At 41.6% G+C, this 22,196-nt stretch overlaps 1 protein-coding gene across 5 annotated transcripts in view; it reads right to left on the reverse strand.

Annotated features, from left to right (window-relative positions):
• Nucleotides 1-21,655, reverse strand: part of TTBK2 (tau tubulin kinase 2) — a 68,384-nt gene extending 46,729 nt beyond the window's left edge. For 2 of the 5 annotated variants that reach the window (XM_075614261.1, XM_075614259.1), the window contains exons 1-2: nucleotides 21,409-21,654; nucleotides 1,803-1,956 (exon numbers count right to left, since the gene is read on the reverse strand). In XM_075614261.1, coding sequence (XP_075470376.1) covers nucleotides 1,803-1,871 — 69 coding nt within the window. In that variant the 5' untranslated portion in view covers nucleotides 1,872-1,956; nucleotides 21,409-21,654. Of the gene's footprint in view, nucleotides 1-1,802; nucleotides 1,957-21,258 lie in introns of all 5 variants that reach the window. The other 3 variants (XM_075614260.1, XM_075614262.1, XM_075614263.1) reach the window with 3 other exon arrangements.
• Nucleotides 21,656-22,196: the final 541 nt, after the last annotated feature.

Genomic DNA, 22,196 nt, shown 5'->3' on the forward strand with positions numbered 1-22,196 from the left:
TTATTATATGGCTAATGGATTGCATATAAACATTTAGCTCTCAATTAAATGATATTCTCATATTATTTATAGCTAATGTATATAGTGTTTTTTGCTACTAAGTAGCTTTGTAGTAAGAACACAGTCTTTGAAGAGAGGAATAGCTCATTGGTAATGGCTTGGAGTCCTTTTCCTAAATGTGGTAAGTGTTACTGCAGTAAGTGTACTTTTCTATTATAATGGCTGGTTAGGGAGCAGCAGATGGAGGGCACCATACAAAGGCAATAAAATGGATTAGGGAACATGTGCATCACTGATCAATACTGTAACTGAATCTTCTTCTCTCCAAGCACAAGATTTATAGCACTGTTATTGAACACGAGAGCATATACATTTTTCAATGTGGGGGTCTTTATCCTGGCTTAACTTCAACCAAGGAGAGATTGTCAATGTATCAGGGTTAATTTAATCTATTGGCTAGTTGGAGGCTAGCTCCAGAGGATAATATGCTACGAAAAGTACAGCTGTGGCCATTTTAAACAACCCCCCCATAAAAAAAAAATATTATTTTATTATATTTATTTTTTAAATTGAAGTTTGGAGAATTCCCAATGGATTAATGGACGGATGTGCAAACAGAAAAACAAGAAGCAATACTAGAAAATATATATTTTTTGAATGGAGTAAGTGGAACTGCGCCTATAACAACTGTCACTGCACAATGTCACAGTACTACCTAGCATAGGAAGGGTTAAACATATGTTTTGTGTACTAAAGTCAATAGAGTTATTTTAGTGCATACAGAGAAAATGCAAAGCTTGTCCAACCGAGCAGCAGCCTGTGTGAGTTGATCAATAAACAGACAGGAGATTAGCGCAGTTTTCAATTGCCAAAGACGGGATGCTGCATTGAATTATAAGGGAGGTAAACAGCTCAACTCCAACACTCGTCTCATCTACCCAGCTTGTGCCACTGGGAAAGGCAAAGTGTAATCATGGTTAGTACTGAATGATTTGCACAAATTAAACCAAGTTTTCATACTGAGGCAGATATGGAATGCTTGATGTTACTTAAATACTAATCATGAGTAGGTTTGTTCAAAGTACAACTATATTTGCATTCCTGTTACAAAGTAGTATACGGTGCACAATTAAAGGTTAACGTTTCTTGCAATAATGCAAGGTAGCCTTCTCTACGATAACAATACATTCTATTTGTATACATTACGTATCTGGATTGCACCAAGCAATTATGTCATGCGTGTAAAACTGTAACGATAGTAACACAGGACGCTGCAGAAACTGGTAAAACCTAATTTTACATTTTGAATACACTTACTCCGTCGAGCTATAGACCGACATTCATGTTCTAAGACAGGGGTGCGCAAACTGGGGTCGCGCCCGAGATTTTCAGGGGGGAGTAGGGGTGGAGGGGGGGGGGGGGGGGGGGAGGAGATGCTTACAGAGGCCCTGCGCTCTTCCCCAAACCATTTAAATTAAATGCCAGGGGGGCGCGAGCGGGGCTTCCAACTCCCTTACCTGATCTCCAGCGGCTTCTGGCAACGCGGAGTCACATGACGTCAGAACCACCGGTGGCGGGGGGCATCTGCTGATTCTGTTCTACATATACTACAGCTTTTTGATGAGTGACACATTGTAGTATTAAGAGAACATTTTCACAAACACTTTTATTGTACGTGGGCACAGACACTATGTAAGGAAATCTTATTTGATATTTTAACACGTACAGAAATACAGTATGACAATACACGGATACATGAGCTTCTGTGAAGGTAATTTTATTTATTTATACAATTTACTTACCACTTTCCATCTTTCCTTGACCAGGATTCCCACACTGAGGATATCCGGCTGCTCCCCTCCCCCGCTCATTGCAGTTGGCGCTGGGGCTGCTAAGTAAAACTTGCGTCACTGGAGATCATCTGGCTCCGAGAGGTGGCTTCCATTTACCCACAGGCTACGGAGACAAGGGCAGTTTGTATTCATCAATAAGGAACCCCAAACCGCAGTAATGCTAAATTACATAAACTCCGGTTAAAATCACTCCTATACTGGATCATAATGTTACAGCACAAGTATTTCTCCCATCACAGTTAGTAGATGCCTAGGGCTGTTATCTGTAAAGGGGTATTCAGACAAACAATATTTTAAAAAAATTAAAAAAAACAAAAAAACACAACTTTTACCAGCTTTTTTTGGTGTATTATGTAAAACAATCTTGTAACTTTATAATAATTTCCTTTTTGTGCTCTCTTGAAGTAAAAAAGGAATAGTTTAGTAAGTCACATACTTGATGGGAACGTCCTATAGGAAGCTACCATGGTTCATGCTCAGACAACATTGCAGCTTCTTATTGGCACATAGGGGAGAGGCTTTGCTAGCAGCCATATTAATTTCCCAAATGGACAAGAAACACGAGGGGAAAGGTGGGGGAGGGGAAAGGTGGGGGAGGGGGGGGGGGGTAAATATATCTTAGGAACTCTGTAGTCTCCAGAAATACAAATAGCGATGTTCAGAAACTTGCTGGAAAAGATCCCATCAAAACATTTTTTTTTTATTATTGCATAAGGGGGGACAATTCCTCTTTTTCCAGGTATGGCAATTATGGAAAGCACAGCAACTTCTAATAGACAGCCACAAGCTGGTAATATTTACTACGTTAGAATGTTTTTCAAACTTAGGCCTCGCTCTGAACGGCGTAACACAGATCACAAAACATACAACAAACACTGCTTTGTGTATGGGCTGGTTAGAGATGATAAAAGTGACAGAGCTAAGAAAGTTACAGCCATTTTGAGACTGCAATGGTCAAGCAAAATAGGTACATCAGGATTTCTCCAGTACATAACACAAAGTGAGGAGGATACAAAAGGTCAATGGGAACTATTATTGGAAAGATCAAGTGAGATCTTTTCAAATCGGGCACCAGAGCCAGCCAGGTTTCATTCATATCATGTATGATACTGGAAGCATCAGTGGGTTATATGTATTAAATGTCCTCAAATCAAGCTACCTTATGCTTTTCCTGGAAGCAGGGCTGACATTAGGGGGGGTGCAGCGCCGGGCCAACAGTGATGGGCCTTATGGCGAAGGTAGCCAAGCCGGCTAAACCCAGATGTTACTCTGCACTTTCAGGATCGGCTGGCCCCTTTCTCTGTCTGGCTTGCAAACGGCAGCAGTCTCAACACAAATTCCCCCCCGCTCAACAAACTGACCTGGGGGATAGGGTTTACACTTCTCTTCTGAGAATCCCTGGGATTGCTGATCAAGAAGCCCCAATGCACATCCAAAACTACAAACCATTTAGTTAATTTCAATGTTTTTTCTTCTCATAAGTATGGGTCAGTTACTTCAATGTTTTGACCAAAACATATCAAACCCTTAACGAGGTCAAGGTGTGACCCTTTCAGCAGGCCCTACACTGCCAATTTTATATTGTGTCCTTTTGTATTAGCTCCATTGTAAAGAGAAAACAAAAACTATGATAGGCACTGCATACATGTCCCTTGCTATGGACAAAGGGTTAAAATGTAGGAGCACTATATGCGCCATATGCCACATGGGATTGCTGGTGACACGCCTGCATGGAAGAGCCCAAGCTGGTCTGTCCTCTTCTCTCTTTTTTCAGTCATATACCTTGTGTATTTATTGTAGCTCACACAGTGTACATTTCATATCCTAACATTTCCAAATCAAGTGCTTAAAAAGTGTTGTCTGCTTTAAAGCCCGAAAACTAAAGATGACCACATTTTTTGTTCAAATCATTTAAAGCAACAGCTGCAAAAGGATTGAGAACATCATACAGTGGCAGAAGTCACAAATAGACCAGAGCTAATATCAGCTGTCCTTGAACAAATGTCATGCCCACAGTCTCTAGCAAGCCAAACCAGATGATAACATACTCTCAAATTACCTATGAGGCTGCAGCAAGGTAAAGCAGATAATTAATTGTGCAATTAGACTCATACAGTAGCCAAAGCTCTATGAATATGTTAAGAATGCTTGTTACTGCAGGACATGCATATATTTGTTAGCCCTTATTAGTTGTACTATCTGCTCTATGCAACACAACGCCTTGCAATGTATTCAATATGCGGTGAAGCCGTCTGCCTAGTGATGGAGAAGAGTTAAACTCCATTCAAATGATTGGGATGTAAATATTTTCCAGCATGGAGAAGGCGATTTCACAGCCAATGTGAAATTGCATAAGGAAGAGCAGATTGCGACAGTGATTTTAAAAAAAGGGCAATAAGAGTGACAATGGATATTTAAGGAACGAGAAACAAAAAAGGATGAAAAGGAAATGTAAATCAAAATGAAACATTTAGAACCCATAACGAAGTCAAACTTCCAAGAAAGTATATACTTGAATTCATGTTAAAAGTTCCATGTCTAAGTTCCCGTTTTGAATAGAATACCCAACTTTAGCTCTTCTCTTATACTGTATGTAAACTATTCATTTCCGTAAAATATTAACCACAGATCTAGCAACGGTTATTGCACCCACTGATCATGCAGAATACCAGATTTTCTATAGGATTCAATGTCAGTGATAATGTGGAATATCACAAAATATCCCACTATAAACACACTAGCGGGATCAATAAAAAAAATCTACTACTACTATAGCTACTTTCCCACTTTTCATTTTGAGCCTTGTTATTATACTGCTGCTTTACTGCAGGGGTGCGCAAACTGGGAGGCGCCACGCTTCAGAGGCCCCGCGCTCTTCCCCACAAAATTTAAATTGATTGCCGGGGGAGAGCGTGGGGCCCCTAACTGCCTCTTACCTGCTCTCCGGCTACTCCTGACACGGGTCGCCATGACAATGGGACGTCACAGATAGAGATGTCGGAGAGCAGGGTGAGTGAGCATGACTTAAAGTTTGAGAATCCCTTTTCTAGAGAGTAACCGTGGTATTATCATCTGAAGTAGGATCTTCCAATTTGAATCACAATGTCAGGTCTATATAATCTTAAGTTATTTTATCTCACTGTGCCTCAAGTACTAAAAAGATATTATAAACTCTCCACAGGGCATGGATTTTTGGTACATGTTTTATTGTACGTTGTAGAGTGCCATTCACTGGTCTCTTTATATAAAATAACCTAAAAATTACAATGTCTGGCCTGATTCCAATTTAACATATTTCAAATTTTAATAACTCCATAAGGTTGAAAGATGTCACAATACATCCCTTTTCTCTTTAATAGTTTGTGCGTAACAGAACCCATAACTCTGACAAAGTAATCCGAGAACAGAATGAAGCTTTTCTGAGATCCGCATAGCTTGTGGTTTCATCTCTCTCATGAGGACATGATTCTGTACAATTACTGCGCTAAGTACAAATTGTGCTACATTATCTTTCAAGGTCACTCATTTCTGTACCAAAAGGTGCCATGAAAATATTCATGCCCATGTGTTGCAGATTCCACATAACCGGTGATAAACACCTTGGAATTGCTGATGTTTGGGCAATACCGCATGTGTGTGAAAGCAATAAGGATTTCCAGTAAGGTTAATACTATCTTGTACACAGAAAGAGAAATAATCCCTATATAATAAGCACTCTTCCTCCACTAATTGTAATTCATTTTAATGATTATAAACCAAGAGAGGAAAAAAAAAAAAAATTAAAACCTGATGCTAATTTGCTAGATATCCACTTGATCTACACGGAAAACATACTGAAATCCTAATAAGTGTAGCATCAATGATCTCTGTATGTTTACACTTTGGTAATATAGTACCACGTAATCAATCCATCTGGTTGATAGCACACATTGAATATAGAGTGATATCTTTTTAGAATGCGCAGGCACTTGTAGGTAACCCACATAGCTGTATGGAATTCATAATGTATCCAGCGAATTCCTAATCATTGCAGCAAACGCCTTATATGTTGTATGTTTAGTGCAGTCCGTACCCTGTGCCAGACTCAATGTAATGATGTCTGGTATATAATCAACCATATACAGGGCACATACCAAACCATATTAATAGTGTGTAGATGACCAAAGAAATTGTAACCCGACAGAGTTAAATACCGAAATTCACATGGTATAGAACTCCTTGGTGTAAAATGTGCATTAGTAAACTGCATGTGCAGATGTTAATGTTAACCCAAATGTCAAAATACACCCTATACTTCCTAAAGAGAATACAAATGAAGGGAGGATGGGGAGGGAGAATGGAGTAACGTCACTTATATTGGTGAAAACGTCCACCGAGCCAGCGTCAGATCGCACATACCCCGATATCAATATATTAGCTGACTGCCCCTCACAGCATTGGATATCACATCTGCATGTGTGAGAACCGGATCACTAATCTTCAGATTGAACACACCTTTAGTACTAGCTATTGCTAGTGGATGCCTCCTGGGGCCCACAACTTAGTTTAACCAGCTGCAATATTTACCAAATTGGTTACTAAAAGCATACAAGTGGAACAAACAGTGACCGTAGCCCAATGCTGCAGTCGCATCTATGACGTCACTGTGACTGCGTCATTGAAAACCCAACGTGCGTTTCGTTGTCGTGGGAACTTCTTCGGGGGTTGGCGGTACTAGCGAGCCTTCCTTGTTTTTATATCACAATTGTTGTCATTGACTACCTGTTAACCAATCAGGATTCGCCAAAACCGGACACTAATAGTGGGGATAGAAAGGCAGCTGTCTTTGCCCTGATTAAAAGCACTAATTTATTTAAATATACATTTACATAATGACATACAATGACAATGTTATCTGTCTACCATTATTTTCTTGTACGATTGGTAGGGTATTTACCCAAGGATAATATTGATTAAGTGCACAGTCTACTACTACTATACACCGTTTTCTATTCTCTTGTTTTTTTATACAAAACACTTAGCACCGATTGAGGAAGAACAGCGCCGAGGACAAGTTACCGGACTGTTTAAATACAGAGGTTTCGCGACAAAGGATCCCCTCCACTTCCTGGTTCGTCAAATGATGTGTGGTCTATGACGTCAGCGCACAAACATCGGTATTCAAAGTAATGAAAACCTTATTGACAATTGTTATCAACAAAATAAACAAACCGGTAGCGTCCCATAGACAAATGGTTTTAAACAGACAAGACATTTAAACACTAAATAAAGTAATAGAACACTTATAATTTCTTTAAAAAAGGAAAAATCTAACACATAATTCCTTCGCAGCTCATAATCTCAGAAAATCATTTGAAGAGGTAAAGGCCATGGACAGAACACTGTTACAAATTAAGCAGAGAAAAAGCTGCGGTTTCAAATCCCCACTATCACAAAAAAGAATACACAAATTAATCAAATCAAAAAGATTTTTGATAAGCATTGTTGGGTTTTGTCTGCAGATCCTGCTTTAAAATCAGTATATATGAAAGGTCCTAAGCTTGTCTTTAAAAAGGCAAAGACTATTGCCAATCATGTCTCCCCCAGTTTTTTTTCCAAGTTCAGAAGAATGTTCCTAATTTTTCATTACTCTGGGAAATGTATTCCCTGCACAATCATTTTTCAATTGAGATGTAGTGCTCTGCCTTTTTCTTCGCTTCACCTGTTACCAACTACAAGCGGTAGCACACCGATACCCCAGGACAAGTGGAATCTGACTTCCAGAAAAGTGCGATAATGTATGTACAGAAAAGTTAACCCAGTTATGGTCACTCTTTCCCCTGAAGTGGGTGTATTATGACATAATTAGGATTTTGTGAATTAAAAAAGGTTGTTGTTCAATTTGTACGACAATAAAAGAAAACATCTATAAAATTATATTCCAGTGGTACCTGACCCCGGCTAGACTGAGCCAGGTCAACCCCGGCACACCGGACCTGTGCTGGAGGGGATGTGGTCAAAAGGGAGACATGGTTCACATTTGGTGGTCATGTCCGGAGATCCAGAGGTTCTGGACCAAGATCCAGACACTTATCTACGAGATCACTGGAATCCCTCTTCCCCTGGACTCTCTGACCATGGTGCTGAGCAAACCCATTGACGACCTCCCCCCACCAATGTTCCGGCTGATCAAGGCCATGCTGACAGCGACCAGATGCTCTATAGCGGCAGCCTGGAAACAGATTAAGGACCCCTCGAGAACCACAGTAGTGAGAAGGGTTAATGAGGTCATGACTATGGAGAAGCTTACGGCCATGCTCCAAAAGAAAATGCCCCAGTTCTGGAACACATGGGACCCTTGGATCGAGCGATAAACCCCCAAAAATTCAAAGCACCTAGGTCTACTAGCCCCTCCAAACAATCAGAGAGCAACACGGGGACACCTCTGGGCAAGCCTACGCCCCCCTACCCCCCCCCCCCTTTTCCCCTCCCTCCCATGTTTGTCTCCTGCCCACCCCCAACCCCCCTCCTCTCCCCTTTACTCTTTCTCCTACTGAAAACGGAAAACTGTTATTGGTCCCTCTCTGAAAGTAATGAGCCGAAATATTGTGGGCCCACGACACCACTGTATGTAAACTTATCTATGACAGTGACAAATAAAAAAAATTGTTACAAAAAAAAAAGGTTGTTTTTATAAATACTAAACATAGGGGACTTTATCTTCATCTAGGATTAATACTTCATGTGCTTTATATTAACATCATTACCCACAAATAGTCAAGTAGAATAGCACTTATCTTACATCGGAGGACTTTTGGGATATACTATATAGTTTCATGTTTATCATTAACCCTAAGGATATGATACCACTATAGCTGAACCGGCTCACTAGAGGGCATTGACCCCGAGTTACCCCGGAGGCACTGCATTCACTCCAGGGAGGTTCACGCCTCTGCAGACCTCAGTTGGAATCAGATCATGAAGATTAATCATTGTCATTATCTAAGACCACTCCCTGCATAATATATCATGTTATACCTTTTGAGCTACGGGTATTCTGTTGCTATATTGCTACATCAGCTACTATTAGATACCCTGTATGCACTGTATATAATTTATATCCATGGGATATTAATTCATATCCTAGCTATATCTCTGGTTATGAACAAGGGCTATTTATATTTTGAACCCATTTAGGTTCATCAGGATTATTACAGTGGGATATCTATACATTCCTAGTCCCTATATATACAGTACACTGTACTAAGGGGACAGTTATTTTTCACCATGGGTCACTGTAACAGAGGTTGTTTAGTATTTATAAAAACAACAACCTTTTTTAATTCAGAAAATCCTAACATTCATCATTGAATTTTAAGGATCTAGCCAAGCATCGTCGTTTACACTACCTATATTTTAATGATGCATTTAATAAAGGTATTTTTAATTATATGTCATAATACACCCACTTCAGGATGAAAGAGTGACCATAACTGGGTTTACTTTTCTGTACATACGTTATCGTATTTACCTTAACCCAGAGGAGCACCATTCCCCACTTTACTTTAAACTGAGCGAGGGTACCCCTCTTTTTTTGTTTACATTCCAGAAAAGTGCAACTACATGCGAGTCTCATTTTTTCATTGCTGATGTACACAAATTTTCTGGACACCAGAGTGTGTTGAATCTTCACCGCAGTGCAGAGTGGGATTTGTTCCAGTTAGTACATCTAATATTGAAGAATCTAGTGCACAATATTTGGTTACTGGAAGGGTACACCTGTTTATATCTATGCTAGTTTAGCATGATTTGCCATGTGTTTGAGCATCACACAAGTGTTTTTCCATACACTTATTGATACTTTAACTCTCATTTGTCCCAGAAGGCAGCTAGAGGTATATAGAAATAACATGCAGTGTTGCATATTAAATAATCTGGAACCATCTTTCCTCACAACTGATAAATCTTATATGCATCTCATGTATAGCATAAACAGGCAATATGTGAATAGTCATAATAGTTAAATATGCAAAACTATCAAAAATGCAGTTGCAAACTAAAGCGTTTCTCTCTACCCCCCACCTCTCCCCCAGAAAAAAAATTAAAAATTTGAGAAACATTTTGCGAGCCTTAAAAGCAGCACCCCAGGTTACGCCGCCGCCGCTGCTGCCGCCGCCGCTACTACTACTACATTGAAGCACAGGATATCTGGAGCTGAACGATGTTAATTTCAGCTCCGGGCACCCACTGCTTCCCGAGATACTTACCTCTCTAGGGTGTGCCAGTATCAGCTCTGACAGCTTGTTGGGGCCAACATAACAGTGGCTTTAAATATCCCGCGTCTTGCAGGGCCAATAGAAAGCCGTGACGTAATCCCCGACAGCTTTATATTGCCTGCTTGACGTTATCAGTTAAACATGAAGGAGATACCGGACACCCAACCCCGGAGCCAAGTATCCCGGGAAACAGCTGGTCCCCTGAGCTGAAATTAACGTAGTTCAGCTCTGGAGACCCCTGCTTCAAACCTATAACAAAAAACAAACAAACAGAAAAAACACATTGCAAGAAATGTAACCTGGAGTGCCACTTTAAAGGGCTAATAATGTAGGCAAAGTAGTAAGCCTTCAGTAAAAAGTGGTGTGCGCACCCTACTTCTAGTCTCAACATTGAGACTAGCAATTTAAAAGAATTTTGCAAACTAATCTAGTGATTTTAAAGAATTTCCCAACATATTAATAAAAATTGTAATGTACAGTATATAGCAAAGCAGGGTGGGTCGCCGCGTTGGTTCTTCTTTCTCATGTAGCAACAAAGAAGGCAGAGGGAGTAGGGTGTATGACACCTTTTATTACACCAACAAGTACCCTATTTCCTCGATTCTAAGACGCACCTTTTTTCCAATTTTCACATGTCTGAAATTGGGGTGCGTCTTAGAATCGATGTATTAAAAAATAAAAAACTAGTGTCTATAGCACTAACCCCCTCTTTTCACATACCATGTTTCAGCAGAGGTCCCATGTCAGTGGAGGACAAAGCGGGTGGCGGGAGTGGTCCCAAGTCTGCAGGTGAATGAAGATAAGAAGACAGAGGGCGGGCGTTCGGTGGCGGCAGGAGATCATAATAGCAGGAGAGTCGAGCAGGAGCAGAGCGGCATAGGGGAACGTCTTGGGAGGTGCACACAGTAACCGGAAATCAAACACCTGTCAACTTCCGGTGTTACAGTTTGCACCTCCTATGCCGCTCTGCTCCTGCTCAGCTCTCCTGCTATTATGTTCTCCTGCCACCGCCGCCGCACGCCCGCTGTCTTCTTATCTTCATTCACCTGCAGAATTGGGACCTATGCTGCCGCACTCCCACCCACTATCCATCTTCAACCATCTGCAGACGTGGGACCTCTCCTGCCACCGCCCGCTTCATCCTCCACTGACATGGGACCTTTCCTGAAACATGGTAAGTGAAAAAGTAATTTTCCTCCATCATATGGGCCAAATCGATGGTGCGTCTTACAAATCGAGGAAATACGGTAGTTGAAATGTTACAAGCTTTCGAAACTCTCAGGGTCACCCATGGACCCAGAGAGGTTGGAAAGCTTGTAACATAACTACTTGTTGGTCTAATAAAAGGTGTCATACACCCTGCTCCCTCTGCCCTCTTTGTTACTACATAAATATGGCAGAAATGATTCAGTATTTTAAGCAATCTGGCACATGGGGGTTTACGTTGGCTACAAATGGTCTTTAAAATAGAATGTATTTATGGTTGGTTAAACTCCTGACCAGACCTGTGTTTTATAGGACTGATGTTATCTCAAAGTCAACACCAGAGTTTGCAAGTGGTGGAGTTGAAATATGGCTTTCCTGTCACTAGAACAAGACCCTTTTAAATGTACCTTGAAAGGCATGCTTTGGGAATATCTCGGGTCGTGGCTAAGAAAGTATTCTAAAAAGGGTAAATGTATTAAATATGAAGATATCATGGGGCTGACACTTATTCTCAAGAACAACAAATAGATATTTGTAGCAGTTGCAATGAGACCAATCAAATGATTCCAAACACTTCATGAATAGAAGGTGCCAAAGACAGATATCCGTCTATCACTCAAAAATAGAAGTTATGTGCTCATATATCACATCCAGGTGAGTATATTAAGTACAGAGTGGCAACAGTGAAGATGGCATTTGTCCAAGTTAGTGGTTTTCAACCTTTCTTTCGAGGGACACCTAATCCTAATCACAGTACTCAGTTGCTGAGGCACCCCCACAACAGGACAGGGTCACAGGATATTGAAGGGGTGGGGAGCGGCAGAGTGACAGGAGACAGTCACTGACGTCACACAACAGAAAATACACAGGACAGAGACAGACTCACCTCTCTAGCCCATGCTGCTTCCTCCTTAGCTTGGCCACAGCCCCAGGATCCTGACATCTGATTGGCTGCATTACCCAGCAGCAGCCAATCAGGATGGAGGAAACTGCTCAGCCCCCTAGGAACTGCCCTGTTTTCTCCCTACTCTGGGAGATCGGGAAATCCCATTGCCCCTTTTGAGCCACTCACGCAACCATGGTTGGGAATCACATACATATATACATAAATAATAGAAACAGAGTTACAAAGTCTAATATATTGAGGCAAAATGTAAAAAGGAAAAAGAACAGTTTTTTTCTTTTAAAGGCCTAAAACTCTTTGGAGATTGATAAAAGGGGTGGGTTCAAAACACAGAAAAGGTGGGCTTATGTTGTTCTCAATTAAGGGAATTTAGAATATAAAGCCCTACTTTTTAATTAAGAGTGAGATTCCAACTAAGAGTGTCCATGCTGGAGCAGGAAAAATCTCAGTTTCCACTGCAGACCCTTTAGGAAAAAATCTGATCATTGTAAGACGATAACGTAAGGTAGATTCTTTGTTTATCCTTTTTCTTTTGAACAAATTGTCTGCATTTATTATAAAACTGTATGTACTTAGAATAATCTTTTTCTGTAACCTAAGCAGTTAGGGTTACCAGGTGTCCTGTCCTGTATTTGGACTCTGTCCAGTAAAAAAAATTAGAGGGAATACTGGACATAGAGGGGGTCTGGTATTACCTCTCTGGACAGTGACCTGACCAGCTTGGGGGCCACGGGAGTTGCCTGAGCAGGGCTGTTGCCAGGGAGCTGGGCAGCTTCCTACGTACTGCTGCGTAACGCAGCCAATAGGGAGGAGGTATCAGGAGCTGGGGCCAAGGAGAGGAGGACATGGCATAGAGCGGCGAGAGGTGTCTCGAGCACGTCACACCTTTCACCATTGCGTCCAGTATTTTTGGAGAAGCTACCTGGCAACCCTATAAGCAATGTATATTTTGGATATTAAACCTTAACAAGTAATACTTTAGGCTCTCATTGAACTGTTTGCATGCTTTGTAGAGAGCAATTTACCTTTTTGGACACATTTTGCTACAAGAGATGTGTGTTTTAAGTGCATAGTTTTTCTTTAGTAAACAGGAACCGAAGACCATGGCAAATATAGTTTTGCGTTATCTTTAGTGGTGGCAGCGAGATAAATATATATTTTGTTACAGTATAGGTAAATATGAACTAGGGATGTACCGGGTCCAAAAAATTACCCAGTAACCGGTACCCGTGAATAAATAAATAGAAGACCCGGGACAGGTAGTTTTGATTTAACTGCAGCGGAGGGTGAGGAGGACCGCGGCGTACGGTGTGGAGGAACGCGGCGACATCCTGGTGGCAGTGGGAGCAGCGGAAGACCTGCCAGTCGGAGCAGAGGAACATGTGACCGGAGCATATATAGTTACATAGTAGATGAGGTTGAAAAGAGACGTACGTCCATCAAGTTCAACGTATGCTAAATTTAGACAACAGATACTTTATCCTATATCTATACTTACTTATTGATCCAGAGGAAGGCAAACAAAAAAAACATTAAGGGGAAAAATAAATTCCTTCCTGACTCCAAGAATTGGCAATCAGATTAATCCCTGGATCAACATTCTTCCCATGTTTACTTATTTGGTATATCCCTGTATACCTTTCCTTTCTAAAAAGATGTCCAACCTTTTTTTGAACAAATGTATTGTATCTGCCATCAGTCTCCATGGGTAATGATTCCCACATTTTAACTGCCCTTACTGTAAAGAACCCTTTCCCTTGTTGCTGGTGAAATCTCCTTTCCTCCAACCTAAAGGGATTGCCCCCGAGTCCTTTGTACTGCCCTTGGGATGAATAGTTCATTTGAAAGCTTCTTGTACTGTCCCTGAATATATTTGTATATAGTTATCATATCCCCTCTTAGGCCTCGGCCAGGGTTCCTGCTGGCGTGCGGAGGCGCGCTGAGGCTCAGGGAAAGCGGGTGCTTTCCCTGGCCTTAGACAGCGCGCCGTCCATCAAGGATTCCCCCAATTTATCCCCATTTAATGTGTAAGTTTCCAGTTTATTCTTGCATCCCAAATGCATAACCTTACATTTATCTGTATTAAACCTCATCTGCCATTTACCTGCCCACGTTTCCAGTCTCTCCAAGTCCTTCTGGAGAGAAATTACATCCTGCTCTGATTCTGCTACCTTAAACAATTTAGTATCATCAGCAAAGATGGAGATTTTGCTCTCTATGCCAACCGCAAGGTCATTAATAAACAATTATTGTTACACCATGCGATATTGTTTTGATTATATGTCACGTTTAGCAACAACTCATTACCCAGCTGATCCCATTGGTGATCAGGGGTACTCAATGCGCATGTGTTGCCTCAATCGTGTACTCCTGACGAAGCATTGATTGCGAAACCGGTAGGGGTCACGAGAGGCAGCTTTGCGCAGTCTCCCTTTGGCTGGAACGAGATCCCAGGAAGTGGTTGCAGAGAGGTTATTCTGCCGTGTGTTCGTGTGTCTGGACAGTATTGCGTCCACACTTAGCCCCTGCTGCCACTTCTTGCGGTTAGTTTCGTTCCCCTCAATTGTGTTTGATCCTTGTAGGAGTAATTAGACATCCTCAGTGGATGTATTTTTAACTCATCTAGTTGTTTACTTCACTGAAGTTATGTTTTGGTTTAGCATTTAGGGTGTGATTCACCATACTTAGTATTTGCTTCATATGTGTATTTTTATGTGTTTTTGTTTTGTACATTTTATTTATTGATTATTGTCTTGGTCACAGTGACCCTTATTAAATTTTATGATACACTTTTTACTAATCTGTGGTGCGCTTGTGTGTTTGTTTTGTCATTAATAAACAAGTTAAAATGCAGGGGTCCCAGTACTGATCCCTGAGGTACTCCACTCACGACTTTAGCCCAACCTGAAAAAGTTCCATTTATGACAACCCTTAGATCTGGTTTAACATATAAACATACTCCACCTCCTCTTCTATTTGCTCGATCCTTACGAAAAATTGAATAACCCTCTAAATTAACTGCCCACCATGTTTCAGTAATGCCTATGATATACTGCTCCCTTGCAGCTATTAATTCAAGCTACCCCATTTTATCTATCAGGCTTCTTGCATTAGCAATTATACATTTCAGGTTTTTTTCAGCCTGTACCATTATCTTATCTGATCCTTCCTTTCTGCGCCAACTTGGTTTAGTCTTTAGAAGTTTTCTAGTATTATCTCTATGTACTATTGGTGTCTCATTGCTCGTCAAACTCGCACATGCCCACATTCTACCTACAAAACCCTTTATTGCCTCTTCTATTGTATTTAGTTCGTTATCTGTTTCATTTCCCTCCCCCCTCCATCCTAGTTTAAACTCTCCTCCAACCTTTTTAACATTCTCCCCCCTAGCACAGAAGATCCCTCTTCATTGAGGTGCAATCCGTCCCTAGAATATAGATGGCACCTCTCAGAAAAGGAGCCCCAGTGCTCTAAAAACCCCAAACCCTCCTTCCTGCACCACTTTCTTAGCCATGCATTAACCTCCCTAATCTCTGACTGTCTCCCTGCGGTAGCGCATGGCACTGGTAGTATTTCAGAAAATACTACCTTGGAGGTCCTTGCCTTAAGCTTTTGGCCTAGATCCCTGAAATCATCTTTGAGGAACCTCCATCTTTCTCTAACTTTGTCATTGGTGAAATCATGTACCAAGACCGCCGGGTTAATCCCAGCCTCCACCTCAACAACCAAGCTACCTACCTGCTCCTCACTAATAGCCCCATCATCTGCACCACTAGTCGAAGCAAGGGCCTGCTCACTGAGCTCTAAACCCCTTTCAAGATTGCCAATGTACCTCAATATTGCAAGTTACCTCTTCAGATCAGCAATTTCTGACTCTAAAGAGACCACGCCCTCACACTTCTGAAAGCAGTATGCTCCTTGGAACAGCTGCTCCAAGTGCACATACATGTGGCAAGATGTGCATTGAGTGGCATTTTCAATCCTGCTCATTATAGCAACTATGAAGTTTATAAGTATTAACAATAAACTGTACTCCAATATACTATACCTTGTTTAACCGCTTCCTTGTTCAAACTGCTTCTGGATCTAACTGTACACTTCAAACAACCAGCACTTGCAATTAACCACACAGATCAGTCAGTACACGCAAGCAGAGGAACTTGTGGCCAGAGCAGGAGCGTTACTATTGGACAGCCGGGGAGGAGCGCACCCCAGCATTCCGACCCAGAAGTCTTCAGAATTCCAGTGCAGCTCCAGCCCGGCTGTCCAATAGTAACGCTCCTGCTCCGGTCACATGTTCCTCTGCTCCCACCGTCACCGGCTTTTGAAGGATGTTATCCTCTGCTGCCACCGACTGATGGATGTCTTCTGCTGCTCCCACCGCCACCAGAATGTCACCATAGTCATCCTCCGCCGGCAAGTTTCTTCTGCTGCTCTGCTCCTGCCGTTCTCAAAGAGGAGGACCGAGGGAGCAGAGCAGAAATTACTCGGCACCGGTTCCGGGTAATTTCTGGGTACTTTAAATATGGCCAGGTAAACCGGGGAATTTCCGAGTACCCGGTACATCACTAACCCATTTAAAGTACCTTGCAAAGGAGAATGGTGAGGCGAGTTGGCTGTGTGTATTAACCCTGCTTTCATATACAATTCCCGTGCTCACAAGTGTACTGTTCGTGACAGATGGTATATTGGGACGGATTGAGGGGAGATTATTTATTTGTTTGCGGGTCAGTGTGTGGAGAAAAGTAAATCAGTTCTATAGCCATGTATTAACTCGTCCCATATACAGGTCCGTGCTCCCAGGTATGCCATACTCGACACAGACAAAGTTTGGTGAATAGCTTGAAAATTTTGCTTGGCTCACGATCTTTGCCAAATGTTTCACACATCTCTTCCAACAGTCACTTCGACTTGTCCTTATGCAGACATGGTACAGTATGGGAAAGCCAAGCAAGTAAAAAGGCAATATCTTTCTCTCCCTCCATTTTGCACTTCATACCAGTCCTCATTCGTCGTCTCCTTATTTACATTGTTCCCACGGATTTCCTATGAATTGCCAATTAAACAGTCCTACATTTAAAAAAAGCACAAAATTATGCATTTTTTTAAATGCTAAAGTATTTTCTCATAGTACAGAACTGATTTAAAAAAATTAAAAAAAAACACATATTGTTTGAACTGCTGCTTTAAGGGAGGTAAAAGGCTGTAGTGACTTCAATGTTACTGTATTTTTGGTTGAGTTGGTTACTAGTAGACATGTTCACAAATCCCCATGGTGGCCAAATTTGTCAAATTAAATTAATACTAATATTTTTCTAGCATAAGACTTTGTTTACTGCTAAACGATCAGAGATTAGGATGAAAATTGAAACACAAATACAATATTTTAGTAGAAATATATATATATATATATATATATATATATATATATATATATATATATATATATATATATATATATATATAATCTCTGAGTTTAATTTGCAGGTTGTTATAGTAACACATTTTCTTTATGAGCACATTTACATATCGTAGACAGCCCCCATAATCCTGCCTTACCCCACAATCACACAGCATTCCGTGTTGCCCCTGCAGCCAGGGACACTTCGTAAATGACATGCAAATGAAGTTCGCTACGAGGAAAGCACCAGATCCAGCATTCAAGTCAGACGTGTTAATCCGTAACAAAAAACTTAATAACCACTTCAGTGCATCACTTTTTGCTTCTTATCCACTTCAACAATGATCCCTTCAGGTCAATGGTTCTTAATCTTTTTGACCCTACGGTCCCCTAGATCCTTCGTGGTTGCTAATAGTGGTTTGCAGAACTTAAATAATCAGTTTTCATTTTTCCAGCTCCGTTTTAGGCAGTTCTAAAAATGTATTTTTTTTGTCTGGTTTTCCAGGGACCCTTCACGGACTACAGCGTTAGGAGAACCCCTCCTTTAGGCGCAAGCCTGTTGTTTCATATACCATTTAAAGCAAAGCCTGGGTTAAAGAAGTGCATGGCCAGCAAACTTACTGAGTGAGCTATTCCAACCTTTGTTCAGAAGAGCAGGTATAAGCTTAACCTCTTGGGTGTCCTCTAAACGTTGCTACTACGTCATGGGGTCGGGCACTCCGGGGAGGCCTGACATAGTAGCTATGGAAATGTTCTTGCTCATTTTTCTAGGGGAGATCACATTCTGCCAAACGAGATCTATGTGGAACGGAAGGACTCCTCCCCTTCGGTTCCATCATCAGTGATAGAGGGGTCACAGCCCTCAAAGGGTTAAAGAGATCTACGTTAAAGCCAAGAAGCAAAAAGTGACGCACGGAGTACTCATTTCCATGTTATTACCCAAAATCCTTGGCTGCAATGGAATTTCTGTAGGCTGTGTGATTAGATGGTAAGGCAGGTTTAGGGGACCTGTCAGACATGTGAACATGGTCATAAGTGTTCCTTTACTCATTTAATACTTTGTACGATGGGGAGTTTGTTACACACACACACACACACACACACACACACACACACAGTTTGTGTACCAGGTTGTGATAGATAACACTTTATAGCTGTACACAAATTTCACAGACCAAATAAATCTTGTATTGCTCAAAGTTCATGAATTACAATTTGTAAAAAAAAAAAAAAAAAAAAAAAAAATCTGCAGAACCAATATGGCAGCGATCACAATACTAAGTCTCTTACCAAAAATTCATCCATACACATTGTATTATGTAACACAGAAACAATCTCTAGCTATCAGTATCACAAGTGCACCAATCTCTGCAGTAATCTGAGTCATCTACCATCTCTAAACTGCCTGCGTTTCTTTCACAACCGTGCTGCTTGGTTATTCTGTTTTTATTGTTGTACCATTATATTTCACAGTACAAAATTCAAGGAGCAATATTGGTTCTCGGGAAGTATGGCTGTGCCTGTGTTCACTGTTCCAAATTTTGATACCAATTTTCATAAATGTAGTTGTACAAGAGCTTTATGGACCTCACAGTACTCTTCTTCAGTTACAGAAGCAATACTCGAGGTGCGTGCAGCGTCCAATGGTCTGAGCAACTTCATCTGTGAAAACAAAATGCCATGTTGGTCCAAAATGACCACAATTGAATACCAATATTCTGCAGATGCACATTTCAAAATATTTCAAAATGTATTTTAACAACATAACTTGAATTCATAGGCTTAACATTAAGAAACATTTTTACAGAAGATTGGAAATATGCTGTATAAGAGTATTCCAGAAAAGGGGTACGATTTGGAATTTAATGATGAGGGGTATAGCTAGTCAGGTAGAGACCCAACAATATTTTCAAATTGTTTCCTGTAAAATAATTAGATGTTATGTTAGACTTTGATTTGTGCTGAATATCTGTTTGTATAAATTGTACATTGTTAAATAATTACGCTGGTAGCACACACAATGTTCAACCATACCCTGCCCTTTGCTTGCAAGTTGCAATATACACGTTTAAAAAATGCTTTCTGTTTAATCAAATAAGATGTTCTTATTCTGCAGTGTTAAGGTATATTTTACCCTACAAATAAATCATTGTATTTTTCAATAGATTCTCCTTAAGGCAGAATAATGTGTATTGAAAGAGGCTTGTCATCTTTCTGCCCACACCCTGAAGGTTAGCTGTTCAATAATAATCTTTGTCCTCTACAGCCGAGTGCTTTATCCTGACAGGGCCACCAGGATGGAGAGGATTCATACAATTACCACACACAAACCCTTCAGTGCTATGGCCTCCGTCATTTTGGTACTTGTTCAATTACACCCTGCAGCGGTGGAGGGGATTGCTATGGAATATGTTGCAGCCCAGAAGGTGCTGAAACCTCCACAGATCTCCAAGTACCCTGCTGTATCTGCATTCAGATACTGGCACAGCTGCTGATAATGGTTGCACTAGACTAGCATCACAACATGCAGCTTTTTCAGTCACAATTTTGCATTCACCATATTATAAAAGTAAATTGTCACGGTGTATACCTGCAACACAGGGAGGAATAAAGGGGCAACAAGGTCAGATATCACTTCACAACTCATTTGATTTTGAATATCACAATTGGATACAGATGGACAAAGACATCATGAACAGCCACCATCATCGCTATCAGATAAATGTTCACAGACAGACCTATTTAAACATAATAGGATGAAGTCAGTGTAAACAGCCAGTAGCATCACAATAACAGGGATACAAATAATAATACTATTCCAATATATCACACATTAAAAATCAGTCAGTATAGATGAACTATCACAAAAATATAACAGATTTCTAAATAAATACTATTCCAGTGCAAGAACAAGGTGTAGCCTGCACTATTATCACAACCATTTGTATATATAAAGACACACTATGTGTTTGCAATCTATTATAAGGCACACTGTAGTAGGATCACTAACCATTATCAAATATGCAAGGCAAAAAAGGAGACAAGCACAATGCACTTCAAGTGTTGTGCATTTCAATGTACAAAGGAACTGTAATCTGTATGAGATTGGCAGATGCACAATACACACTGAAGATATTGATAAAACAGACAATTCCAATGCATCAAAAAAGGTGCATTGCACACCGATGTGTTAGGGTGACCCAATGTCTGATAATGTAACATGAAAATCCCAGGCAGGCGCCTTCCTGATGTACTCTTTAAGGGGTCCCTTGGTAATGCCCCAAGATATGAGATATGAGGGCGGGGGGAAAGCAGCTCTACACAGGGCAACCCCTCAGTGCAATGAGAGAACAGAGGTTGCACAGCCCCTCCCTAGTGTGTGTGTGTTATATATCAATTTTATATACACAAATCTATAACACACACTAGACTGTACAATATAAACAAAATAAATTGAAAACATTAAATACATGTGAATTCATTACATAGTTTTAGTATACATTTTGTGTTATATATATATATATATATATATATATACACATATATATATATATACATATATACATACACACACACACACACACAGTGTGCTTTGGGCTATATGTAAATAAGGTCATACACGGATGTAAATGATAATACCTCCTGTGTGTATCCCAGCACACGGTGTGGCTGAGCACAGCAGCCTGGCCGGCACAGGGCGGGTACAGCGTAGGTACAGGGGCGGGTACAGCGTTGGTTCAGGGGCCGGTACAGCGGGCCGCAGGCCTCGCGGTGACAGCGCGGTCTTACCTCAGCGGTCCCAGCATCTCGGGGGCGGCATGCCGTGCGCCCCCCACCGGCGGGGCGGAGATACCTGGGTGCACACTGCGGGGGGGGTGGGGGTCACCTCTATCCCCCCGCAACCACGGCGTGACACACTCCCATTCCGGTGCCCCGGCTGAGCCGTTAACCGCCGGTCCCGCGCCCTCCCCCAGCCCGGTCACCGGCAGCTCCCCCCGCTCCCCATCACTGCAGCACCAGCGACGTCACAGGCTGCCTTCGCAACGCAGCGACCAACCTAACCTGCAGCCTGCAAACCCCGCCCACCGCCGCATAGTCCCGCCCCGCGACCGAGCCCTCAGTGCTAATTGGCCAAAGCCAAGAGCCACTTGGGAGGGAACGGGAAGGCAGTGCGTCAATCATGGATGAGGGGAAAGGGGGAGCCACGCCTCTTATCCCCACCCCGCCCCCGCCACTCCTCAGGCTAGAATGAAAAGAGTGCGGTTACCTGGGAGAAGCGTCACAATAGAAATGCGCATGCGCGACCGCAGCAAGTCACGCTGGGAATTGTAGTTCTAGGGATGTGTCCGTGGTTAGATTATAATGACCAGCAGATATATTTATTTACTTGTTTAATAAGAGAAAGGAAGTGCCGGCTGAAGCTGTGCTGTGGGGAAGTGGCGTGAATCTGTTACATTCATCTCTGGTTATTAGCTTTATAGTATTAAAAATACAACTTGTAATATATGTAGCCAGGGTACCTCCGGTCCCCCTGTCTGCCGGTTGCTTTCCCCCTTGCGTGTGTGCTGCTGCGGGGG

The sequence above is a fragment of the Ascaphus truei genome, chromosome 9 (genome assembly GCF_040206685.1).
Source record: "Ascaphus truei isolate aAscTru1 chromosome 9, aAscTru1.hap1, whole genome shotgun sequence".
NCBI classification, from domain to species: Eukaryota; Metazoa; Chordata; class Amphibia; order Anura; family Ascaphidae; genus Ascaphus; species Ascaphus truei.